The sequence below is a fragment of the Globicephala melas genome, chromosome 2 (genome assembly GCF_963455315.2).
Source record: "Globicephala melas chromosome 2, mGloMel1.2, whole genome shotgun sequence".
NCBI lineage: Eukaryota > Metazoa > Chordata > Mammalia > Artiodactyla > Delphinidae > Globicephala > Globicephala melas.
The window spans coordinates 56,905,304-56,931,906 of NC_083315.2; the positions used below are offsets into that span (position 1 = coordinate 56,905,304).

General features: G+C 45.1%; 2 protein-coding genes and 1 pseudogene across 6 annotated transcripts in view; 2 read left to right on the top strand and 1 right to left on the bottom strand.

Moving 5' to 3' along the window:
• Positions 1 to 628: 628 nt before the first annotated feature.
• Positions 629 to 19,915, top strand: IDH3A (isocitrate dehydrogenase (NAD(+)) 3 catalytic subunit alpha). 2 transcript variants are annotated; one of them, XM_060293941.1, is made up of 11 exons: positions 629 to 731; positions 5,688 to 5,726; positions 7,878 to 7,961; positions 9,644 to 9,758; positions 12,280 to 12,467; positions 12,958 to 13,091; positions 13,945 to 14,047; positions 14,150 to 14,214; positions 15,214 to 15,298; positions 15,726 to 15,878; positions 18,142 to 19,915. In XM_060293941.1, the coding sequence occupies exons 1-11, from the start codon at positions 702 to 704 to the stop codon at positions 18,223 to 18,225; spliced, it is 1,080 nt and encodes a 359-aa protein (XP_060149924.1). In that variant the 5' UTR covers positions 629 to 701; the 3' UTR covers positions 18,226 to 19,915. The 2 variants fall into 2 exon arrangements, with proteins under 2 accessions (XP_060149924.1, XP_030730721.1); XM_030874861.2 differs by having other exon boundaries at positions 630 to 731; positions 5,688 to 5,750.
• On the top strand, positions 9,767 to 12,122 carry LOC115862739 (tropomyosin beta chain pseudogene; annotated as a pseudogene).
• Positions 19,916 to 20,314: 399 nt separating the features above from the next.
• Positions 20,315 to 26,603, bottom strand: part of ACSBG1 (acyl-CoA synthetase bubblegum family member 1) — a 48,792-nt gene continuing 42,503 nt past the window's right edge. For all 4 annotated transcript variants that reach the window (XM_060293936.1, XM_060293938.1, XM_060293937.1 and 1 more), the window contains 6 exons: positions 25,993 to 26,174; positions 24,767 to 24,997; positions 23,856 to 24,073; positions 23,014 to 23,153; positions 22,187 to 22,433; positions 20,315 to 20,956 (listed from right to left, as the gene is read on the bottom strand). In XM_060293936.1, coding sequence (XP_060149919.1) covers positions 20,871 to 20,956; positions 22,187 to 22,433; positions 23,014 to 23,153; positions 23,856 to 24,073; positions 24,767 to 24,997; positions 25,993 to 26,174 — 1,104 coding nt within the window. In that variant the 3' untranslated portion in view covers positions 20,315 to 20,870. The remainder of the gene's footprint in view (positions 20,957 to 22,186; positions 22,434 to 23,013; positions 23,154 to 23,855; positions 24,074 to 24,766; positions 24,998 to 25,992; positions 26,175 to 26,603) is intronic.

Here is a 26,603-nt window from a genome sequence, read left to right on the forward strand (position 1 = left end):
AAATTACAGTGACTGAATTTTTTTTTGCGCTACGCGGGCCTCTCACTGTTGTGGCCTCTCCCGTTGCGGAGCACAGGCTCCGGACGCGCAGGCTCAGCGGCCGTGGCTCACGGGCCTAGCCGCTCCGCGGTATGTGGGATCTTCCCGGACCGGGTCACGAACCCGTGTCCCCTGCATCGGCAGGCGGACTCTCAACCACTGCGCCACCAGGGAAGCGCCACAGTGAGTGAATTTTAAGGTATATAAGTTACACCTCAATAGAGCTGTTAAAAAATAAAAATAAATATTTGTGGAACGAGTAAATGATCTTTCTCCCTCTCTGAGGCTGTAAACTCCGTAAGAGAAACTAAATCCCCCAAATCTAGAAGGGTGACTGGCATCTAGCAGGCGCGGAACAAACATCCCATCTGAACAGTGAATCTATGAATGAATGAGGAGAGGAAGGACTCTTACCGGAGATCACTGACTGCAGCTTCCGGGTCGCTGCTCCGCACGTCGCCGCGAGACTAGCCCGGCGATTGGCCAGCGGAGCCAGGTTGTCCAGGACCGGGACCAGGAGCGTGCTCGGAGAATCCCCTAGGCGGGTCCGTGGGGGCGGGGCTTCCAGGGGGCGGGGCTTCCAGGGGCGGGCTCCCGGCGCCGGCTGCCGGGCTGCGCGGCTGCGCAGTACTGCCGCCGCTGTCGCCGTGGTGAGAGTGGAAATGATGGCCGGGCCCGCGTGGATATCCAAGGTGAGCGCCTGGCAGGCCGGCTTGTGACTGGCGGGCGGGTCGCGTGCTGGGCGGGGGCAGGCGCGCGGCCCCCGATGCGGAGGCGGCGGCGCGCGGCCGGCTGGGGACAGTTAGAAAGCCTGTCCTGGCCGCCTGTGCGCCTCGCTCCATGGCCCGCGTGCGGTGTGTAGGCAGCCTCGGTCTCGGAACGTAGCGCCTGGGGCTGGGACGGCATCAAGGTCAAGGCAGGGGGCGCAGTTCCTGCCCCGGGCAGCATCCCGGTTCCACCTCCGGCATCTGCCGCGTCCGGAGCCCAGGCCGCGCGCGGAGCCCGGGAAGGTCACCGGAGCCGCCGCCCTGGCTCCGCCATTCCGGCGGTTTCCGAGGCTGCGGCCCTGCAGCCTGCTGATCGCGCGGAGAGTCCCCTCCAGCACGGCCCAGGCCTCCCCCAGGTGTCTGCTCCGACCCGGGCCGGGTAACCTCCCAGGTGAGGGAATCCCGAAGTCATTTTCCTGCCAGACTTTTTCTCCCTTAGAGCTCTTACCAATCTGATCGTATAGCTATTTCCCCTTCAAAGTACACAGGGTACCTTGCACCTTGGAATTACTATCTGAACACTGGGAGACTGAGAGAGGGAGACCAGCAACACCTTTCTTTCACCTTTTATTTGTGAGCATCCTGCGTTCTCACCTTGACAGCTCAGATGCCTGCCGCAGCTGGATAGGGTTTCCGACCATCTCTGCAATTCTTTGGTTCCTCAGTGGAACTAACTGTGCCTGAAAACGTAATTGCTCAAGATCACACAGAAAGTCCGTGTCAGAACTGGAAGAAGAACCCAGATGTCTCGGGATTCCCAGTTCTAAGTCCCATTCTGCCTACTCTGTGGCCAAGGTCACACAACGAATTATAGGCAGAGGGAAAAATGGGCTCTCAGGTCTCCTGTTGCTCTTAAGAATGATCCCCTAGAAACCTACCATAAGCAATTTAATTTTTTTCTATAAAATTTGATACTGCATTTCTCCTTTGTTTTAAGTTTAAAGCGACGTCCGCATGCACTGTTATTTAGTGAAAAGCAGTCTACACTGGAGTTTAGGAGTCTTAGGTTTAAGTATTGTTAGTACCATTGATTGGCTGTGTGACCCTGAGCAAATTACTTAACATCTCTGAGCCTTAATAAGCCATCTGTAAAATATTTGTACTTGCTTCACAGAGTTGTTTGAGGATTGAAAAAAATAATGTGAGAGCACCTAATACATGCAGAAGGAACACAAAAACCTGAAGCTTTCCTAGCTGTCAATATACTTATCTTACAGTCTTCAAGCAGACAATTGGGCATCAGTAGCTAGGTTTTATTTAGTAACTGGGTTCTGCTTTGTTACCCTCTTCAGACCTGGATTTGTGTATGATGGTAATTTATTTCACATTGGCTCCTGAAGGTAAAGCAACTTCTGTGTCATTGTCTAACAGAAGTCAATCCTTTAATCACTGAACTTACACTTAACATCTAGCCATCTTTGGTAGGTACATTAAGCTTCAGAATGAGGGACTAAATAAAACAGCTAGTAAATTTCTTTTGTCTTTAGCGTGGTCTACAAGAAAAAACCACATAGTAGGAATTCAGAAAGTGTCAGAGGATGAGGTTCTCCTCTGACATGGAATGAACTCCCCGTGTGACCTTTGGCAGTCATTTGACCTCTGTGGGCCAGTTTCTCCCTTTAGGGACTGGGATAGACAGTGTCTCGGAAGCTGATGTCCCAGAATTATGAGAAAGCTGAGCTGGATGTGAGTTTCAATCAGAATAATCCTCTATTAGCGTTCCATTTAAGGTTTTATTTGAAAAAAAGAGATCTGCAGCTTAAATTTATTTTTTTCTAAAAAAGCTTTATTTAGAAAAAATAGTGAGTTTCTAAAGGCCTTTCTGGCTCTAAAATACTATAATTATAACAAGGCAGTTCCCCCATCAGGAAGCTTTTATTGAGTGAGTACCTGCCATACATTCTACACTGTATTTATATGTTTTTAAGTTGGAGGAAGAAGGTAAAAAAGGAAATGAGGTGCTATGGATGAAGATGGCCCAGGAAGTCAGAAGTTCAGTTCATATTCTGTGAGCCTGGCCTTAGTCTCCTTATCTGAAAAGGGCTACTAATACAATCTCTCCAGGTTTTATTAAAATAAAATGATGTAGTATATGTACAAGTATACTGTAAAGTAGAAGTCAGCCTGTGCTTTAAAAAATCTTGTCTTAAAAGTTCCAGGTCATTCTAATGATTTAGATGCAATACTACCTTATTCTAAGATCACGAAGGAGAGATGACAAAGATGAAGACTGGTTGTTAGAGAAAATCATTGCAAGTATTAAAGCCATTTGCTGGAGTGGGAACTCATCAAATAGAGAGATGCTTGAGGCTGGCCTCAGTTTTTCCAAAAGTATTCTGAGCACCTACTGTGAGCTAGGCACTGTTCTAGGTACTAGAGATAGAACAGTGAACAAAACATGAAAATCTTTGCCTCATGGATTTACATTTTAAATCAGTTATTTTGGTTGGGTCTTTTATCACAAAGACATGGGCCGTTTTTTTTTTTTTTTATTGGAATGTAGTTGATTTACAGTGTTGTGTTAGTTTCAGGTGTACAGCAAAGTGAATCAGTTATACATATACATATAGCCCCCCCCTTTTTGTTTTAGATTCTTTTCCCATGTAGGCCATTACAGAGTATTGAGTAGGATTCCCTGTGCTATACAGCAGGTTCTTATTTATCTATTTTATATATAGTAGTGTATATATGTCAGTCCCAATCTCGACATGGGCCTGTTCTTTTTTTTTTTAATTAATTAATTAATTTTGGCTGCACCAGGTCTTAGTTGCAGCACACGGGATCTTCGTCCAGGCATGCGGACTTCTTAGTTGTGGCATGCAGACTCTTAGTTGTGGCATGCATGCGTTATCTAGTTCCTGACCAGGGATCAAACCCAGGCCCCTTGCATTGGGAGCATGGAGTGTTATTCACTGGACCACCAGGGAAGTCCTGACATGGGCCTGTGTGTTTTTTTTTTTTTTGCGGTACGTGGGCCTCTCACTGTTGTGGCCTCTCCCGTTGCGGAGCACAGGCTCCGGACGCGCCAGGCCCAGCGGCCATGGCTCACGGGCCCAGCCTCTCTGCGGCATGTGGGATCTTCCCAGACCGGGTCACGAACCCGTGTCCCCTGCATCGGCAGGCGGACTCTCGATCACTGCGCCACCAGGGAAGCCCATGGGCCTGTTTTGAGTGAATGTTTTTTCTTTCTTTCTGGGGAGTGGGGAGAAGGACTCATGCAAATTTTATAACATAACCTTTAAATGGTCTCCCTTCCAATAGCCCATTTGCTGGTGGATGAATCATGTCCTAGGATTAAGTGTTTGGCCAGTGGTTTTGGCATAGCATATTCTTTTGGATCTCACCCTATCTTTTATTGTCAGTCCAGAGAGATGACTGTAGATGCCAGGTTAGAGGATACAATTCGTTCACGGCTCCTTGGCTCTTGGTTGGTGTCTCTTTAGTGGGTGCTGATATTACCGCAAAGGTTCAGGACTTACAAGAACTGTCCCCCAAAAGGAAGACTAAGGATATAACAAATGTATCTTTGCTCACGTATCTAGCATTTAGAATTTTTAATGAATTATTACTTATTTATTAAATAATTTTATTTATTTTTGGTTGTGTTGGGTCTTCATTGCTGCGTACGGGCTTTCTCTAGTTGCGGCGAGTGGGGCTTAGTTGCAATGCGCGGGCTTCTCATTACGGTGGGCTTCTCTCTAGGTGTGCGGGCTTCAGTAGTTGTGGCACGCAGGCTCTAGAGCGCAGGCTCAGTAGTTGTGGTGCATGGGCTTAGTTGCTCCGCAGCATGTGGGATCTTTCCGGACCAGGGATCGGACCTGTGTCCCCTGCATTGGCAGGTGGATTCTTATCCACTGCACCACCAGGAAAGTCACTAAAACTTTTAATGAATTTTAATACCTTTGGTTTTTGTACCCAATTTCTTTGATTATATTCTGTTTATTATAATGTAATATGACTTTGTACCAGTTTTCAAGGACTGAATTATTAAAGTTCAAAATAACCTTTCAAAATTTATATTTCTGGTGTGTCATAGTGTTAAGCGGAAAAAAAATGTACCGGTGGTAACGTCTTGGGGTAGTGGGATTAGTAGGTCACATTCCTTTTATTTTTTTGTATCTTTCCCCTCTCCCAGCAATTAACAATAATGACCATGTCACTTATATTATCAGAAGAAGTAGATAATTTATTTAAAATCTTCACTCTGTATGACATAGGTGTCAAAATAGTATTAAATAAATTTTGTTAGATTTTTATTATACAGTGTAATTTCTTAATATTCATGGGAGAAGAATAGGCATAATGTATAATTGGAGGAGCCCTGAACTAAGAGTCAGGAGACCCAGATTGTGGTCTCTTTGTGGTCACTCTGTGACCTTAGGCAAATCCCTACTCTTTGGACCCACTGTCTCCACTGTATAATGAGTGAGTTGGGCTTTGGGATTTATAAGGACCCTGCTGGCTCTTAAAATTAGTGATAGTTTTCTTAGAGTGTGTGTTACCCCCAAATTGACCCAGTGGTCAAGAATGTTGACATTAAACCATCCAGATCATCTGAGAAAAATCCAGTGTTTAAGCTAAGAAAGTAGAGTTTCATTCTAGCTTCAGTGTCTTTTGACAACTTTTCATAAAATTGACTTTAAAAGTACATATATCGTACTTACATTCTCAAAGTAAAGGTAAACTGAATATTTCAGTTTTCAAGTCCAAAAGAGCTTGCTACATTGAGCTAATACATGAGAAAAATAATCCTCGGAAATTCCTGAATATATCTGTGCAAAGTTGCAGCATTATCAGCTGCAGAGATGGTTCCATCTCTACCTTTTAACTATATGTGGTTTAATTCTGTACGTAACATTTCTTTGTTGATATTAAATGTAGGTCTCTCGGCTGCTGGGGGCATTCCACAACCAAAAACAGGTGACCAGAGGTTTTGCTGGTGGTGTGAGTATAATTACGTCTTTTATTTTTTCCTTTTAGAAGTTTCTCAAGAAAGATGCTTAGACACATTATGTAGCATTTAATCTTCACTTATTTAAAATTAGGGAAAATTGGCCATACTTATATTGTATATTTAAATTATTGGTGAACATGCATAAATCTGTTAGGTCACTTGCACATTAAAAAAAAATTGTATTATAGCTGGTGCTGTAAGCCTATCACATTAATATCTTGAAGGAGGCTGGTTAAAAATAGTTATAAAATAGATTATAAAAAAACAGATATTATCTAAAGATAGCAACTACCCTTGAGCCTGTTACTTTATTTCACAACCTCATTTGGATAAGACAGTTTTTTTCCAAACTAGTACAGGTTGAGACAAAATTGTTGAGAAGCTTCAAAACCTGCTTTGCATTTTTATTTTGTGAGCTTCCCTGAAAACAGTAGATTGATCGCCAATCAGGAATGCCTCAAACATCTATAAGCCCTGTAGGCTTAGATGCATCGATACTTTGCTTACGTAGTCTTCATAGGCTCTCATGTTAGCGGATCATCTATTTCTCATTAAATCTGCTGCTTTTAGAATTCCCAGCATTAGAGTTCTGTGCTTTAAAAGCTGATACCACATTTTTAGAGCATTCTAAGACTGTGGGTCAGTGACTTCCTGTATGTTTTTATTTTGCCTCCTTCTTACAGAATCTGATTTGGATTTCATAATTCCTATACTCCCGTATAACATCTTACCCTGTGAGGGATTTATAAGACCATAGTATATCTTTTTTCATTTACTTTCTGAACTGTGAAAGTAAAGTAGTTTTTTCTGGTGGCCTGATGACGTTTGTTATTACATGTTGGGAGAACAGGAAGAAGAAGCCAAAGGGGTTCTTTCGGCTCTGCTTTTGCTGCAAAATATGCAGAATGAGGCTTGCGCTTTAGCTAAGCTAGCATTTAGCTAGCTAGCATTTCAAATGCATTCTGAAAGCTGATGAGATGATCATTGCTCTCTGCTGTTATTTAATTTCCAGACTGTCCATTAAAAAATATATATTGGCCTGGTGGGGAGGGGGTTATATTTGAAAGAAATAAAAGAAACTAATTTTTAAAAAAGATTTCTTCAGTTGTACAGAAAAATTCAGAAATAATTAGTCCACCTGCTTTGGGAGCATCACTGGAAGGTAAAAGACCAGGGAAATGTAAATCAGTGATTTTTTTAAAATGTAGCACAGGCAGCTGGCACTGAAAAAGGCCAGGGACCGTGGTCTGAACCAAACTTCTAGGTAGGGGAAATACCCAAATAATGACATATATAGTTTCCAAATGGTAATCCTCATTTAAATCCTCTCATCATTTCCCTTTACACATTTTTTTTCTGTGTTTGAAATGCTGGCTGTATTTTGTTTGAAGCCTTTGAACTAAATCGTTGCTGTTACATTACAAATACACTTGTCATTCTAAGTGTAATTCAGACATTGCAGGTATGATCACATACCCTATTCTTGTTGGTTCCAAGTAAACTTTGCTGAGCTCATTTGGATTACTTTTGTCATTAGGAGCCAACTTTATAAAGGAAATCAGGAAAATGGAGACCCTCTCTTGATGTGAAGTCTGATTTTCCGAGTGCCAAAACAGGCCTCAGTGGTACTCTGGAAGTGTCTGGGAGTGTTTCGTAAGACTGCACGAGTTGCATGAGAAACCAAACTTTCTAGGCTCCCGGTGGAGAGGAAAGCCCTTGCCTTCCTGGGAAGCCCTCTAAATTTTACTGAGAGAACATTGTTGAAATGTTTTGCTCTCCTTGGTTTTACAGACTGGAATTAATTGGTCTCTTTGTAGTTTGTCTGAAACGAAACATCAATTGGGAAGTTTACCACGTAGTTTATTTTTGTTTTATCTGGAGAGCATCACTTAAGTTCTTTTTAAAACCTCTGGGCTCAGCTATAGGGAGTAGAGTTGTGGAGTCTCTTGATTCTTGACTCCACTTTGATAAGCCGTTGGAAGGTAGGTCTGTTTTCTTAAAGGCATTTCTTATGAATTAAGAAAACCCATAAACTGGATTTCTTTGTCAATGATGTTCCTTTTTAAACCTTCAAAAATCAATTCTGACTGTCTTCTTTGATGATTTCTTATATTCAGGTTAAGACGGTAACTTTAATTCCAGGAGATGGAATTGGCCCAGAAATTTCAGCCGCAGTTATGAAGATTTTTGATGCTGCCAAAGTAAGTGGGCTTAAAAAATACTTTTGATAATAATTTGTAGAAAAGTTTTCTTAGCCAGTTGGAGACAGTGAACTCTTAGGATGAATTGTTCATGTTTGTATGAACTTGATGAGGTCTGTTAAATTTCACAGATTCTGACTTTAAGAGTGTTGTTTGCTGCCGTCATTGTCAATAGTTTAAGCTACTGCACTGGCATCAGTTATATATAAAGTAATCCAAGTAGTACTGTAATTTTTGTGGACTTTTGAACACTGCCTGGGTTTAAAGTCTTTAAGCCCCTCCAAGTCACCTGTCTATCTCATTTTTCCTTCCTGCCATAAAAAAGAGAATAGAATTGATACTTCAGAAAACTATATAGGGCATTTTGAAAGATTCTTTTTTTTTTTTCCCCTGGTGTGGAAATATCAAGTATGAGGTATTATTATCCAACAGCCTAGCCTTCAATGCAGGTAGATATTTAAAAATCTAGAGAATTTAGGAAACTTGGACTTCGTTTGACCTGATGCTTTATTCTTGCTATTTATAGCTGCTAGGTGAAATAATGTGTAAGATTAAATCAGGGTTGTTATGATACCAACAGCTATAAGTCAAGGAATTCAATTTATTTATACTAAACATACATTGTTTTTCTATATGAGTTTTTAATTAAAACTCCTACAGAGGAAATGATGCTTATACAATAGCATTCCCCAAGGGAACTGAAATAGGATGGCTCTCAGCTGTAAGCTCCGTGTGAACAAGGAGCACAAGTCTTGCTCTGTGTTCCTATTCCTAGTGCGTGCCCAGTTGGCTGTCAGATGTGTGTGTACACACTGAAGGGTGTGGGTGAAGAGAAAGGATAACGCTGGTTTATTCCTTAAAACTTCTTTCATAAGTTATATAATATGTCTTTTTTTTCTTAACAGCTTTATTGAGATTTAATTCATGTATCGTTCAATTCATCATGTAAAGTACACTGTTCATTCATGGAGTTGTGCAACCATCACCATAGTCTAATTTTAGAACATTTTCGTCACCCAGAAAGAAACCCCATATTCATCAGCAGTCACTCCCCATCACCCTTATCTCTCCCACCCTGCCCCCTCCCATCACCAGCCCTAGGCGACCACTAATCTACTTTCTCTCTCTGTAGATTTGCCAATTCTGGACATTTCATATAAATAGAGTCTTAAAATTACATGGTTTTTGTGTGATGAATTGGGAGATTGGGATTGACATATATATACTAATATGTATAAAATAGATAACTAATAAGAACCTGCTGTATAAAAAAGTAAATAAAATTCAAAACTTCAAAAAAAATTACATGGTTTTTGTGGTTGGCTCTTAGCATAATACTTTCAAGATTCATCCATGTATCAGTACTATGTGATATTTCTGTGAATCATGTTTCTCTGCTCCTTCTGATATTATAATTATAGCCACGTTAACAGTGATTGTGAAAAAAAGAAGTAGGCAAGTGGCAGTTAGGAGTGATGACTGGACAAGGGTAATGTGGAGAATCCATCTGGACATGCTAGAGAATGACACCTCTTCTTGCATGCCAGGAACTTTCCGGGCCTTTACTGTATGTGTTTTCACCAGCTGCATCCAAAGTGAGGAAGTTTGTTTATAAATGTAGTGTGAATGTCAGTCACATGTAGGTCTTTCCAGTTCACTGTGCTCTGTGGTGTGGCATCTAGGCACCTATTCAGTGGGAGGAGCGGAATGTCACCGCCATTCAAGGACCAGGAGGAAAGTGGATGATCCCTCCAGAAGCCAAAGAGTCCATGGATAAGAACAAGATGGGCTTGAAAGGTAGCACTGAAGTGACTATGATGCTTATTATTGATTTCTGCTACAGGTGTTATATTTATCGTTACCTAGATTTATCTTTTGTATAATTTTTACATTTTTATTTTAATTCATACATGCTTAAGGTCATGATTCAAAATATTAGCATGTGACAGATTGGAATTCAGCATAGGCTTTAAATCCAGACAGATCCACTATGAATCTCATCCCTGCTGCTTACTGGCTGGGAGGCTTGGGCAAATTTCTTACTCTTTTTTTCCCCTTTACCTTTAAATGACAGCAATAGGGAATTCCCTGGCAGTCCAGTGGTTAGGACTCAGTGCTTTCACTGCCTAGGGCCCGGACTCGATCCCTGATCAGGGAACTAAGATCCCGAAGACTGGCACAGTGCAGCCAAAAAAAAAAAAAAAAAGACAGCAATAGAGTTGATACCTCATAGGGAGGTGGTGTCATAGGATTAGCTAATGTCAAGGACCTGATACCGTGCTTGGTCCTCAGTCAGTAGATGCTCAATGCAGTTGATATTCCAGAAAGCTTCATTGAGGAAATTTCTTCCTTCATCTGAATCTGAGGGAGAGGGTAAAGTTAGAGGCAGAACATATTTTACAAGGTAGCCCAGGTGGGTCTGTAGATGACACAGGGAGTAGGCACTGAATGTTGCCTGAGAGTGACCAGCCGTAGATGGACTCATTTACGATGAAGAGAACATCTGACTCAGAAACAGAGCACCTGTCTGCCCTTTTAAATGACGCTTGTAGAGGCTTCCCTGGTGGCGCAGTGGTTGAGGGTGCGCCTGCCGATGCGGGGGATGCGGGTTCGTGACCCAGTCTGGGAGGATCCCGCGTGCCGTGGGGCGGCTGGGCCCGTGAGCTGTGGCCGCTGGGCCTATGCATCCGGAGCCTGTGCTCTGCAACGTGAGAGGCCACGGCAGTGAGAGGCCCGCGTACCGCAAAAAAAAAAAAAAAATGACGCTTACTTTGTTGTAAAAGTGTCCCTTGATTCATGAAGCATGCACGTTAGATGTGTCACAAAGCTACTTCATGTCCAAACAAAGGATCCTGAATACATCTCTGATGGAATACTGGAAAAAATAAAAATTGGAATTTCAAATACAGTTGGCCCTCCATACCCACATGTGCATCCGTGGATTTGCAATCATGTATGGAAAATATTTAAAAAAAAATTCTGGGCTGGGACATCCCAGTCCCGGTTGGTCCTCCTTGCCTGCCACCGGTGCCACCGGTCCGTGCAGCCAGCCCAGTTAGCCCAGTCTGCACTGCCCACCGGCCAGCTGGTCTCCCACCACAACCATGGATGCCATCAAGAAGTTGCAGATGCTAAAGCTGGACAAGGAGAATGCCATCGACTGCGCTGAGCTGAGGACCGCAGCAAGCAGCTGGAGGAGGTGCAGCAGGCCCTCCAGAAGAAGCTGAAAGGGACGGAGGACGAGGTGGAAAAGTATTCTGAATCAGTGAAGGATGCCCAGGAGAAACTGGAGCAGGCTGAGAAGAGAGCCACCAATGCCAGGGCAGGTGTGGCCTCCCTGAACCACTGCATTCAGCTGGTAGAGGAGGAGGTGGACCAGGCGCAGGAGTGCCTGGCTACAGCCCTGCAAGAGCCGGAGGAGGCTGACAAGGCAGCTGATGAGAGTGAGAGAGAAATGAAGGTCATGGAAAGCCGAGCTATGAAGGATGAGGAAAAGACGGAGATGCAGCTGAAGGAGGCCAAGCACATCGCTGAGGATTCAGACCGCAAATATGAGGCGGTGGCCAGGAAGCTAGTGATCCTGGAAGGAGAGCTGGAGCACTCAGAAGAGACAGCTGAGGTGGCTGAGAGCTGCGAGGAGGATCTTCGGACCGGGGACCAGGCCCTCAGGTCCCTGATGGTCTCAGAGGAGGAGTATTCCACCAAAGAAGATAAATATATATGAAGAGGAGATCAGACTGCTGGAGGAGAAGCTAAAGGAGGCTGAGACCCGAGCAGAGTTTGCCAAAAGGTCGGTGGCAAAGTTGGAGAAAACCATTGACCTGGAAGAGACCTTGGCCAGCGCCAAGGAGGAGAACGTGGAGATTCACCAGGCCCTTGACCAGACCCTGCTGGAGCTCAACCACCTGTGAGGGCTGGCCCTGCCCCCAGCCAGGCTATAGTTGACACCCCAACGAATAAAACTGGTGTTACCAGCAAAAAAAATCCACAAAGTTCCAAAAAGCAAAACTTGAATTTTTTCACTGGCAACTATTTACATAGTGTTTATATTATATTAGGTATCATAAGTAGTCTAGAAATGATTTAGTTTACAGGAGGATGTGTGTAGGTTATATGCAAATACTATGTCATTTTATAATAAAGGTCTTGAACATCCATGGATTTTGGTATCTGCTGGGTTGCTGGGTCCTGGATCAATCCCTCCCCCCAAACCCCCATGCCGAGGGACAGGTGTCAACACTATGTACTTGTGTTTATAAAGGAAAAGAAAAGACCAGACTGTATCCTCTTGTCATCTGGGTATTCTTCTTTATTACAGGCCCTTTAAAAACCCCCATAGCCGCGGGTCACCCATCCATGAATTTATTGCTGCGTAAAACATTTGACCTTTATGCAAATGTCCGACCATGTGTCTCAATCGAAGGCTATAAAACCCCTTACAGTGACGTAAATATTGTCACCATTCGAGAGAACACGGAAGGAGAATACAGTGGAATTGAGCATGTGGTATGTTCATTTGGATACTTTTTCATTCTTAGTTGGGTTGCTTTCTGTGCACTTGGGACCTTTGTTCAAATTCCCAGTTGAAAATATTTCCCAAAGACAGTTCTCTTGCATTCTGTGAGGAGTTGTGGGTGTTTGTCTTGTCCTGGGTCTCTGGCTGACAGTACTCAAATGGATGCCTGGGCGAGGGGTTATGGTGCTTCAGGGTATGGGCTTGGGAACTTGTCCTGTTTGAATTTTGAATCCTCAACTTCATACGTAACCATCTCTGCACCTTGGTTTTCCTCATCTGTGCCGTGAGGCTTATAATACCTGGCTCCTAGGACTGGAGTGAACATGATTAACCTCACTGACATACCATATGCATGATGCTTGCCTTGGCAGCTGGTGCCACGCAAGCCTGCCACAGATGGTGTTGTCTGCACACTGCCAGCAGTCCAGGACCGGGTTGTTGCCATGCCCTTTCAGCGAGGCAGGACTTCCTCTGTTTCAGATTGTGGATGGAGTTGTGCAGAGTATCAAGCTCATTACTGAGGGGGCGAGCAAGCGCATCGCGGAGTTCGCCTTTGAGTATGCGCGGAACAATCTCCGGAGCAACGTCACGGCCGTGCACAAAGCCAACATCATGTGAGTCCCTGTGGGTGGCGCTCCGTCTGGCTTTGTGGGCGAGGAGCAGTGACAGGGCTTTTCTTTCCTCTCTCCAGCTTGCTCATTGACCTGATAGCTCTGGAAAATGGCCTTGTAGCCAGTCAGAGGGTTTCTCTTGTGTCAGAATATCCTATTTAATGTGCTTCATTGGGTGGATGACTGGAGCAGGTTTGGAGGGAGCAAGAATTCAGGTCCCGGAAGTTTAAGGAGGGCCTGAGAACCATCGGGGAAGGAAGCCGGAGAGTCTGGATCCCCAGGTGCGGTGGGCAGTTAGCTAAGGCCACGTCTGCAAAAGGGCAATCGTTTCTGTGTTAGGAGGGAAGAGCAGGAATGTTTCTGAGATGGCCCCCCGCTCAGGGGCTTAAAATATTTCTCATAGTGCTAATACTGTCTGATGTATTACTCTAGCAGTTTGAATTCTTCTCAGCCCTAGTGTATTAAAGCCCAACTCAGTGTATTAGGAAGCAGGTTTCCTAACCTAAGGAAAGTGTTGAGCATGTAAAATAGTAAAACCATTTAAATAATTGAATAAGTTAACCTTTTAAGGCAATTTTAATGTTTTCTTATTAATAGATACTGCTGGATAACACTATAAAAATATAGTCTTCTTTATTATGATCAAACTATATTACATTTTTTACCCTTTTGTGCTTCCAGAAGTATCCTAAAACATTGAAATTTGCATTTTACTGATTGCCAAAAAAATAATTTTACTGTAATTGAAATCAGATATCTGCAACTTAAATTTCTTGAACTTACTTTACTTCTCTGATTTGATCTTTTTCTCTCTGCAAGTCTTTGCTTTCAACAATTTTTATTTGATTAAATACAGGCGAATGTCAGATGGGCTTTTTCTGAAAAAATGCAGGGAAGTTGCAGAAAACTGTAAAGATATTAAATTTAATGAGATGTACCTTGATACAGTATGTTTGAATGTAAGTATATATTCACACTTACCTGCCACTTTTTGTGGTGTATAGTGTGTCCGTGTGGTGCACAGTTTTTGATTGCTAAACGCACAAATGCATTTTTTGTAGATGGTCCAGGATCCGTCCCAGTTTGATGTCCTTGTTATGCCAAATTTGTATGGCGACATCCTTAGGTGAGTCTGGCTATACCTTTTAGCCTACAGTTTATTTATAAATGTCATAAAATAAATTGTGGCTTACAAATTTTAATCAAATATTATAAAATACAGCATTTGTTACAAGCTGCGAGTTGAATTCTGACAATTCAGGTGGTGATATCAATGGTGATATGCTGGATGGGTTATTCATTCATTTGCCAAATCAGCTCTGGGCTCTTGCTCCCTGACCATTAGTTCCCGCTTCCCATTTTACAGATATTTTATTGGTTGGTTGATTGATTGATTTCAGTGTTTCATCATGTATAGCTAGGTAGGTGGGTGTTCATTTTTATAAATTTTTTGTAACTTTTGGCATAATTTCAGACTTACAGAAAAGTTGCAAGAATGGTACAAAGAATTCCTGTGTACTCAGCACCCACATTCACCAAATGTTAACATTTTACCAGACTTACTTTATTACTCCCTCTCTCTCTCTCTCTCTCTCTCCCCTTCTCTCCTTTTCCCTCCCTTCATCCTCCTCCTCCTTCTTTTTTCTCTCTTTGTCTCTACACACATACACGTGATGGTGGTCAAATGGTGCTTTTGTAAGTCCATCATTCCTTCTACATGTATCAGTTGGCATTCTACTGTAAGGATAAGCTTTTCCTTCTCTCTTACTTATTTGTTTACTTATTTGCCTATATCAGTTTGCACTCCTGGTTTCTATTTTATTTAGTGGTTATATCCATCACTATCATCTTTTATATTGATGCATATGTTGTGCAGACTTGGCCAGTGGGAGTCCCTTTGAACTGTCTCTGTGTCCTTTTGACACAGCCCATCATTTGCTTTCCGGCACAATAAGGTGCTTCAGGCTTATCCTATATTTTCCTAACTGTAGTCCTGGAATCAGTCATTTCTCTAAGTAGCCCAGGTTCCTTTTAGTGGAGAATGGTATTTAAAGATGCAAGTCTGGGTGCTAGGTGAGACATTTTATTTTTCAAAATATCCTTTGAAATGCTTTTCTGCCCCCAGTGACCTGTGTGCAGGACTGATTGGAGGTCTTGGTGTGACACCAAGTGGCAACATTGGAGCCAATGGAGTTGCAATCTTCGAGTCGGTAAGGACCCTGGTGACACCTGGAGCAGAATTCAAGTCAGAATGACATGAGAACCCAGGAGGGCTTATCTGCATAAATATATTTTAACTCTTGAGTTTTTCCAATTGTCAGAAGAAAATGAAACTTGGTTTATTCATTCGTTTTCCTCTTATTTCTTTTTCATCCTTATTATTTATTATGTATCCTTCCTCAGTTAAAATATTTTACTGAAAGTTGGACTGGATAAGATTGTTAGTCCATATTTTTGCACTTAAAAAAGAATTTCTTTAGCTCTTTATTTTTCTGAGGTTTTATTTCTAAGACATATATCTGAGCAGCTATTTTTCATCAGTGAGGAAAGCTGATTAAGAGCCCAGCTTCCCTGGAAGAGGGCTGTTTGCTCCTGTCTCCCTCCTGACTGCACTCTTTTCCCCCCCTACCCGGGCAGGTTCACGGGACCGCCCCAGACATCGCAGGCAAGGACATGGCCAACCCCACGGCCCTCCTGCTCAGTGCCGTGATGATGCTGCGCCACATGGGGCTTTTTGACCACGCTGCAAAGATTGAGACAGCATGTTTTGCTACAATTAAGGATGGGAAGGTATTGGTAATCTTGCCACACTTCTGCTGGGTAAAATGCATTTCCTCTTTGGGTTTTTTTTTTTTTTTTTTTTTGTGGTATGCAGGCCTCTCACTGTTGTGGCCTCTCCCGTTGCGGAGCACAGGCTCCGGACGCGCAGGCTCAGCGGCCATGGCTCACGGGCCCAGCCGCTCCACGGCATGTGGGATCTTCCCGGACCGGGGCACGAACCCGTGTCCCCTGCATCGGCAGGCGGACTCCCAACCACTGCGCCACCAGGGAAACCCCCTCCTTGGGTCTTATGTGCGTGAAGGACCGACGATGGTTCTTCTCAAGAGGGCCAAAGGATTGGATGTCGAACAGGCATTCTTAATGTGGGCTCCCTGAGTGAACTCGGGCAGTCTGCACACTTGTGTGCATTTTCTGAAAAGAGGATTAACGTATTTCATCAGGGAAGGGCTGAGAAGCACTGTGGTAGGGGCACCAGGGTGCAGTGGAAAGAGCAGTGGTGTGGGCGTCAGAGCAGTGCAGGCCCAGTTACCCTGTTGTTACCTGTGGGATCTTGGCCGAGTCCATTAATTTTTCTTGGCAGCTTTCTCCTCTTCCCAGCAAACATCTATTGCGTCCGTGATAAGGTACGGAGAATATAATAAAATGAGGAATAAGGGGTGGTCTCAGGCCTCAAGGAGCTTGGAATCTAGCAGTGGTACAGATGCAGATGTGTCTGTAATACCGTGGAGCTATACGTTATACTATGTGCATCTGTGATATAAAAGTAATGTAGAAGTTTTATATAAGTAATAATGGCTGATATTAACTGAATACTTCCGTGATTTTATATTCATTATATATATCTCAGCAAATCTCTACTCCTGTGTGACATAGATACTGTAATTAAGCCCGTTTTTTAGATGAGGAAACCGAGGCACAGAGAGATTGAGTAAGTTTGTCCAAGGTCTCACAGCTCCTAACTGGCCAAGTTGGGGTTCACACCCAGTCTGGCTCTTACCCAACAAGCTTCACTGTTTCCATAAGCAGTTGTGACTCATAGGAGGGTTGTGATCAATTATTCTGAAAGTGGGAGGAGAACAGAGGAGGTCATGGCTTTACAAGGCTGGGCCTGAAAGGCTGATCCCTAGTCCAAGGTCTCTTACTTTTTTTAAAAAACTAACATTTTAAAAAAGGATAAAATATACATAGTATAAAATAGACCATCTTAATAATTTTTGAGGCACACAGTCTATTGGTATTAAATATTAATACTTTTCATATTGTGCGACCTTCACCACCATCCATCTCCAGACTTCTTCATTTTCCTAAACTGAAACTGTCCCAATTAAACAGTAATTTACCTAGTTTCTGCCATTCCCCCAGCCCCTGGCAACCACCATCTACTTTCCGTCTCTGTGAATTTGACTACTCTAGGTGCCTCATGTAAGTGGAATCATACACTGTTTGTAACATTGTGACCGGCTTATTTCACTTAGCATAATATCTTCAAGGTTTGCTTCTTCTTTTTAAAAAATTCTATAATTTGAAATTCTTACGGCCAAAATATAAGAAACCCAAGTTTGTTTTTAACAGCCTGATATAGTCATATTGAAGGGCATGTGATTATATATGTTTTTTATTCTGACGCTGTATTTGAGAAGCTACTCATAGAGCCCAGCAGAGAGATGCCTAAATTACACAGTAGGCCCTTTAAATTGTTTAGGATGCGATGGGACAAGAGAATTAAATATATTGAGTTGGGAGTAAAGAGAGTATAAGCTGGTGGAAAACAGAGAATATGGGAGGATTTCTTTCTTAAAGAGGGGAATTTAAGAGTTAAGTGATTTAAATATTTCCTTAGTATTTGTTTCTTAGCCTCCAAAAATAGGTCAAAATATGTCTTTAAAAAAAAAAAATTAAAAAATCCTCAAGGAATTTATGCAACCTCTTGTTTCAGATTTGCTGTCATTTAAGTGTCCGTAATCAAATGCTTCCTTAGGGTCTATTGTATGGACAAGGGGAAAATTTTTGGAAAGCCTCCCTGCTTCCCTTTGTAGTGAGAGCATCTTGTTCTTCCAGAGTGTTTCTGTGTACACTATCGAATTAGCTTTTCTAAGTCCTTGGGTAGGTGGATGGCGGTGGAGTGGGTCTCACTTTGAAATGAGGAACTAAATGAAAGAGTAGTCAGGTAACTCACTCATCTGGTATCTCACTGAGAGCTTTAAATAAAAACATCCTTGCTTTGGTTTAATGTGTGGATACATTTTTTATCTTTGCTTTTTCCTTTTCTCAGAGCTTAACAAAAGATTTGGGAGGCAATGCAAAATGCTCAGACTTCACAGAAGAAATCTGTCGCCGAGTAAAAGATTTAGATTAAGGCTTCTACAAATGCTTTTGCCTCAGTCACTCCTAACGGACTCCATGTCAGCCTGTATTAGAATACCTGCCATTATGTATACATTTATGCATTTGTTGCTTGTTTCTTGACAGAGTACATTTTTAGACCTGGCCTTTTCTTAACAAAGTCTGTGCAGAGGATGCAGGTGATGTCCCTGGGCCTGCTTTCAAAGGACTTTATCCAAGTGCTTGTTTTATTTATTAAATGTCTATCTGGTACACATTTTTTGAAAACTCTAAGTGGACTGTACTGTATCATTTGCCGTTGTTAACCATTTTACGCTTCAGTTACAACAGTTTTTCTTTAACTGTAAATATCCTGATACAGAATTAATACGAGAAAACATATAACTTTTTCAAGAAAAACAATGATTTCCTTGGTTTATGAAAAATATAATGAAAATAAAATAGAATGTTGACATATTAGCACAAGATGATATTCTTATAAAACTAAATGGGCACAAGAGAAATTTCCTGGGAAAGTTTACATCAAAAACAGTGAATATGGTATATTTCTTAGTGATATGGAAAGTAAAGACTGATTTGTGCTTTAAATGAATTACTGAGTATGAATAAAGACTTCAGATCCGAGAAATATATAATGAGAGATGTAGTTTTTGTTAATAAGATATGGGTAATATATCAGGTACAAAGACACAAATGCATTGTGTGTTCAGTTATTTTTATCTTAAGATGATTGACTATTCCTGGCGAGAGCTTTTAATGAAGGAGTGATCCTTCCTTTTCATTGGACATACATCAGGCATCGTGTGTAACGCAGCCCTTGATCCCCTGTGCAGACCCTGAGTCAGACATGGGAGCCGACCATTGTGTGCGGTCACTCTTCCCCAGCATGTCTGTCTCTGTCTGGAAGTGGACCACACTCCCACTGATACTGCTAGAAGGCCTGACCATATAAAATTTGACTGCAGTTGAGGACCCCGGGGTGCTGGCTACTGACTTTATACTTCAGTGGCTACCCCTTCCCCAAAACACCAAACTACCACCCTGTGCCTCAGCACCACCAGTTGCAGGCTCAGTCACCAAATCGTGCCATCCTGGGGCTTCCCTCAGCTTTTGACCTTCAGGCACTTCCCCATCCCTCCTCCATTCCCCATCCTTAGCATGATTTTTCTTTAATTTTCAGACACTCACTATTTTCATGGACCCTTTGGTCCCACACCAAAGGCAGCTCATGTCCTCCTTGGCCCTTGTGTGACATTGCAAACCTGTGGCTTTGCGTTGTGTACCCTGGTCACAAGGGGATTTCTTTTTTGTTTTTTTTGTTTTTTTTTGTTTTTGCGATACGCGGGCCTCTCACTGTTGTGGCCTCTCCTGTTGCGGACCACAGGCTCCGGGCGTGCAGGCTCAGCGGCCATGGCTCACAGGCCCAGCCGCTCCACGGCATGTGGGATCTTCCCGGACCGGGGCACGAACCCGTGTCCCCTGCATCGGCAGGCGGACTCTCAACCACTGCGCCACCAGGGGAACCCACAAGGGGATTTCTTAACAACAACAAATACCCCTGTCTGGGTCCTTTTTTAGGCTGGTAACCAGACTCACAACCGTATATGTATTTCACTTTGTTTAAACTGCTGCTTCTGTTTTATTGAATTGTGCTAATTATCAGTGATCCTTGGGTTTACACTAATAAAGAATTCCCAAACGAATTGAGGTGTATGCTTTCTCTACCGATTCCCCATTTAGATGCCTTAGGTCATTTTGGCTCAGTTTGCTACTAAGAATGGCTGCTTCAAGTATTCAGAGTAGGCAGGGTGAGGGGACACGGGTTCGATCTCTGGTTGGGGAACTAAGATTCCACAAGCTGTATGGCTCAGCCAAAACAAACAAAACAGCAGAGTGGGCAGGGTGGCAGGGTGGCGACAGACTAGCCCCTCTGACTGCTTTCCCTAGAATGCTCCACTTGACCTCCTCCCACACCTTTGCTTATTCCAGGGCACTAGAGGTCATTGGTAATACCTATTGCTCAGTGTCCTGTGGGTTAAATAACCACTACTCTGGACTGATCTGCTGCTCTATTGACAAAAAAATCAGGTACTTGTTGACAGTTCTGTTAAAAAGTTTAATTTCAAATTACACATTAAATACAACCAAATAGGCAGCAGCAGTTTTATTAAGCATCAAAGTCAGTGGATGTGTGTATGGTGGAGTGCCTGGTAATGGGATGATGGGGTCGGCAATGTCCAACAAGATTCCAGAGTAAGTCGGGTGTTAGGTGAGTTACACAACTGAGCGCTTTCCCTGCGGCACACTGGTTAGCCGAGCCATCTTCCCCCTCCTTCCTCCCCCAACACCCAGCCTCCTGTTAAGTGAGCTAGCAGCCTGTTAAATCTACCTGGAACTAAGGCCAAAAAGTCAGCCCTTTAGTTCTGGAAAGAGAGTTGATCTCACTTGTCACCCAAACAAAAAGCAATACTTTTAAAACTATCCACACATGAAGCCTCTCGGCATAAGACCTGGCAAATGTAGATGCCAGGACCGTACCTGACCCAGAGAACCTAACAGACTTGCCAGAAGTGCATGTGCCCAGACTGAAGAGGACCTGGGGGGGTCAGGAAAATAGTCTGCCACCTTCAGGAGAAACCTGGGAAGGACGACCCCTGATTACTTTTTTTGCTCTTGGTAAAAGGAGTCGATGATATCTTTGTACTTCTCTAGGACTGTGAGCCGTTTCAGCTTCATTGTGGGACCTAAAAGAGAAATTGGAAGAAATGAGTGAGGGCTGGGCTCTGAGATGTCTGAGAAGGTGTGTGGTAAACATCTAGACTCAGTGAGTCCCAGAACTCTGGAATTAAGCCAGACCAACAAGTAGCCATCCTCCAAGATGGCCCATGGTGATCCCTGCTCCATGGTCACACCGTTGTGTGGCTCCTTCCCACACTGTACCAGGGTTGGTCTAAGTGGCCGGTAGAATACAGAGGAAGTGGGGTAATTTACATGACAACAACTGATAGGCAAATCATCTCTGCGTTTCAGTGAAAGTTCATACGATGTTGGATGTAATGCTTTGATTGCTTGTGATGGGGTAGGGGAAAGCCCTGGCCCGGGAGGGCCTCTGGCATGGTCTTTATGAGATGTCTTCCTCATATCGCTTTTCTTGGCCTTGGTTCTCTCCTCTAATGCAAGGTCAAAAGGGCTCTGATTTGGGTAGCTGCAACTCCATTTCGTGCTAACTCATACTTGGCTGTGTAACTGGAGACTTCAAAATCAAAGCCATTTATATAAACTGCTTAGACAGGACACCTATCTGGTTGACCTTGCATTCAATTTGCTGGCACATGACAACCAGATAAGCTCAGGGTCTCTGATAGCAGCTCAGCATTACTGTGGATAGTTGCATCTGGGTTCAGCCTTGATGGGTCAGAGGGAATCTCATTGAAGGAGCCACTTGCATACCCACCCCGCCATGCCATGAACACCCCAAGATGCTATAACCAAGAGCGACTTCATCATCCAACTGAGACCACACCAGAGGCCTTTTCTGGTTCTGTGGACCATGGCCCAGAAGGGCTTCCACCCTTTACCTGTTGCATGAGCTGACTTTACAAAAGATTATGGTGGTCTCACTCCCTAGAACCAGATGACTCCAGCCCAAACACTAACAGGAACTTGGTGTCTGCCTGGTGGTCCCATTGTGATTTCAGGGGAAAATGGTTCCTTAGTCAAAACAAAGTTAAATGTTATAGGTTCAAATTAATGAATTCCAGCACATATCTTATATACTGAACAGGCCCTACCTAACCACAAGCCCAGGCACTGAGCAATCAATGTCCTCCCACAGGAAGGAGGTGGGTGTCATCCAAAGTGCTGTCAGGGACCTTCTGTTTGCCATGGCTGCTTCCTAGTGGGCACCTCCCAGGCTCTGCCATGGCCTCTGCCCTCCTGCACAGCCCCCGCAATAGCGTAAGGAAAACACCTACCCAACTCTCCACCCGAAATGGAGAAGTCCCTCTCAAGAACGGCCCACTTCTGGATGTGGTAGGGTCGGGCAGCTGCATTCATGTTGACTCTCTGGATCCCCTCTTCAATGGCCTGATACACGGCCTCATCCTTCTTCCCCACGACCTCCGATACCGTGGCAGCTTTGCTGCCCACCCTCTGGCAGAACTCCACAGCTTGCTCGGTCAGATTATCAGTTGGGTCAGAGGTATCAGGATCCAGAGTGCACTGAAAAGCCAGAGAGAGATCAAAACCAAGCCTCACTCCACAAGATGTGTGCCCTGGTCTTGGAGGAGGTCACACTGCTGATCGTCAAGGACGTGGATCACCGTGAGCTCTGTTTCAAAGAGACGGTTCTAGAATGAGTAGGATGCTACTCGGACTGTGTTGAGCCCCGTGGTGGGGTGGAAGGAAGGGAGGCCTGAGATTGAGATGACCTCAGCCAGTGAGATCATCTTTTAAAACAGGGACCATAATTCTGGCCCCATCTAGTACCCTGGTATCAGATACCAGATTGGTTATCTGCTGAGGGGACTGAGGGCAGCAGCGCTGTGTAAACTGGACTGTACTGGAACACAGAAGATCATCGGGGCAGCATACTATTAACTGTATTACCAGGGGCAGAAGGGATTTCCTTGCGCTACGGCTGCCCCTTAGGGCAGGCAGCACTGACTAGTTATTCCAGAATACAGTCATGAGATCCAGACATGTCCTGGTTGAACATGGCTACTGCTGGGGTCAGACCCACAGACCACCCACTGGCTGCTCCTCCAGAGCCAGACCCCAACCCCCCCCACCCCCGACACACCTTCAAGGTGAGCAGCATGGACAGGAACTTCCTCTGGTCCCCGATCAGCACGGCATTGCTGATGATGGGCAGCTCTGTCTTCACGGCTTCCTCAATGGGCACAGGGGGCACATTCTCCCCGCCAGCCGTGATGATCAATTCTGGGGAGGCAAGCCCAGGCCCCCGGCACAGGCTTCAGTCCAGGTGCTCAGACTAAGCACACCCAGACTCTGCCTGGAGAGCCGACCCTCTAAACAGGACCCAGGCTCGATCACACATCTGCCTGAGTGATTTCCAGAAAGGTGTTTATCCATTCACCGAGCTTCAGTTTCCCCTGGGAAATTGGGGCATGGGATTCCCACAGGGATGCTGAGGGCACTGTATCCACTTGGGCAAAGTAAGCAAAGCACCTCTTCCATGGAGGTGTCCCCAACTTACTTCCCTGGGAGAGCCAAGCTGTTCATGGGAAATTTCTTTGAAATCTCATGCTCTATTTTAAATTTTGTGTCCAATTTGTGTTCTACTCTGCCTCATATCCATGTTTGCATATAAAAATACATATTTATGTCCTCAAATTTTCTGGAAAGACTTGCCTTGTTTATCTAGGGACTTTGAATCTCAGCTCTGTCATTTACTAGCTGGGTGACCTTGGGCAAGTTACTTAACCTCTCTGGTTGTCCTCATTAATAAGTCGAGGTAATGATAGCATCTTTCCCATGGGAGACAATAGTAAGTAAAATGATGTCATTCAAGGTGTGTGGCACTTAATAAGGGCTCAACACTTGTAGTGGGTATAAATTGTGGTGGCAGTATAATTCCTCTGACGTCCCAGCACAGCCTTGAACCCAGCCAGAGGCGCTCACCTTTGAGACGCCCAGTGATGTAGAGGAAGCCATCGGCGTCCAGGTGGCCTGAGTCGCCCGTGTGCAGCCAGCCGTCGGCATCAATGGCCTCACACGTCTTGTCCTCCATGTTCAGGTAGCCCATGAAGATCGTGCGGCCCCACAGGCAGATCTCTCCGATGCCCTCTGCATCCTCATTCACCAGCTTCACCCGGCAGCCCGGCACCACCTTGCCGGAGCTGGGGGGATGGAGGGGCCGGGAGGCATGGTCAGAGGGAGCAGTTTCCTCCAAGCCCTGGATCAGCCCTTAGTCTGATCCATCTAGTCTTCACCGATGGCTAGAATGTCATTTCCCAGGATTTTTGTAATTTCATAGGGTCCTCAGAGCTGAGACGTAGGGCCAGTTAAAGGTTTTTAGGTGAATGAATGAATCAGTGGGGGAAATCCTAATGGGACAACTTTAAGCACTGTGATGGGCAAGCAGGGAGGGGAGGTGTTTAAGCACAACAGAGAATCCTTCGACTCACTCCCTAGAGCTGATTGCCCCCTACCCCACACCAGAGGACCGGCCCAGTCCCCCCAGCTCCCATCCCAGATGAAACCAGGGCTACCAGCAATGCTGGGACACCCTCTAACACACCCCACCCTACTGGAGGCAGAGGCCAAAGGGAAATTCCTCCATCAGAGCCCTGCTCAGGAAGCCCCTGGGCTGCAAGGCTGTTTGCAACCACAGACCCAAGTGACACTGTCACAGAGACCATCCCCACGAGACTCGGGCCTGGCCAAGGGACTTGGCCCAAGATAGAGCTGTTGGCACTCAGGGACCCATAGTCCAGTGGCCTGGGCTCAGGGACCTAATCAGCAGGGGGCGGCACTGAAGGGTGTCAGCCAGGACGTGCAGGCTGGCATATGTGCTGAAACCTGGGCCACACCTGTAGAGCCGGTAGTTGTAGGGGCTGGACATGAAGTGAGGGCCCGAGGTCTCGCTGAGGCCATAGCCCGCATACAAGCGGATGTTGAGGCCCAGGAAGAAGTGCTGTGTCTCCGCGGTCATGGGGGCTCCTCCGTAGAAGTTTTTCTGACACTTGGCAAAGCCCAGTGCCTGACGGACTTTGGCTAGCACCAAGTAATCTGCCAGTCGGGTTGTGAAGGGCTTCAGATCGCTGGTGGGAGAGAGAGAATGGCTCACAGAAGACCACTCACACACACACACACACACAAACACACACACACACACTTGCATTAAAAGGGTGGGTGTTCAGTGGGTACCCGGAATGGCCGTTCCAACGATCTATTCTGATAGGTTAGTGGCAATGCTGAATCCACTGCTAAATATTTTTAATATTGGCCCTGCCTGTGAACATGCATGCACACCTAGGTGTGTACATGTAGTTATGTGCAAATACGTCTTGAGCTGGGAAGTTAGAAAACCAGATTCAGCTGTGTATGCTTGCACAGACAACACAGATGCACGCAAGTTCGCACACAGTAATACACACTTGCAGAGACTTGAAGTATATATGCACAGACACAAACATGTGTCTGATGCCACTTGAAGCTCTTGAATGGGTCATTCATGCATATTCACTTTTCATGTCTGTGCAAATGAAGCCCTAAGTGCATAGACACGTGTACATGTCTCATGAGACATGATACCGTTTCACAGACACACTAGTAATGGAAAATATTTCTAAACTGGAACAGGCCAGATTTATGCCATTGATCCTCCCACAGCACTGGTTGGGAATTTTAAAGCAATCGAAAGGCTGTGGGCGAGAGATGAGTGGTCACTTTGGATTATGGGAAGCCTGGAAAACCCCCATCACTGTGGCCCCTTCTCTATAGCCACCTACTGAAGTCAGGAGGAGACCCCTCAGGAGGCTGCCAGGAGCTGCTTCCAGGGAGGTAAATGCCACCCCAGAGGGAGCAAGTCAGTCCTTGCTGTCAGACCCAAAGATGGGGTGATGGTCTCCTGTGGGATCTGGCAAGAGAACAGGGGCTCAAGCCCAGCCACTGATGGGGCTTCTGTGCAGGGGTCTGGACAAGCCTGGCCAATGGGGCCTGGACAAACCTGGCCTATCAGATCCTAGGTTGTGTCCTGGGGTTATGACCCAGCCCTGCTGCCTCCCCAGGCCTCCTGCCCCCTGGCCCTCTCTACCTGCTCGGGCAGGTGAGGTTCTGCTCCAAGGTCACCGACATGGCCCACAGCAGCATCTTGCGCCGGATGAAGCCAGACTGAGCCGCCACCTCCTGGATCCGCTCCATGATCTTCTCCCACACCCGCGGCACCCCCATGTGGGACGTGGGCTCCACTTCCCTCAGCGTGTTCACCAGGCTCCCCTGTTCACAGCCAGCAAGAGACAGGGCTGTGGTTCAGAGCCGGCCGGGAGCCAGGAGGCCCCTGTCACCAGAGGCAGCGTGCACACACGCAGGCATCCTGTATACAGTAGCTCACACAGGTGTACGCACACACCGCATGCAACTCATGTCACATACTGTCGGCTACGACTCAACAGCCATCTACTCACTGCTCTTCTTTGCTAAAAGAACCTTGATGTAGCTCAGGTACCAGGGTGGCCAGATGCTTCAGAAGTACCTTAGTCCCCTCCCAGTCCTGGGGGCAGTGACTTTTTATTAGTCTAACTCAAACATGGTAATCCCATTCTCTTAAGCAGTGACTGGTTGATGAATGGACACGGGACAACATTTGAGCCAATGTAGGGGAGGGGGAAGTCTGCTAGGGGGCTCTGGTGACGTTCTCCTCATGGT

What these genes read in the sequence shown, in the direction of transcription:
- IDH3A (XM_030874861.2), top strand. Translation starts at nt 702, where the DNA reads ATGATGGCCGGGCCCGCGTGGATATCCAAG. An exon ending in GAGTTGCAATCTTCGAGTCG is followed by an intron (nt 15,299 to 15,725) that starts GTAAGGACCCTG and finishes CTACCCGGGCAG; the next exon opens with GTTCACGGGACCGCCCCAGA. An exon ending in CTACAATTAAGGATGGGAAG is followed by an intron (nt 15,879 to 18,141) that starts GTATTGGTAATC and finishes TCCTTTTCTCAG; the next exon opens with AGCTTAACAAAAGATTTGGG.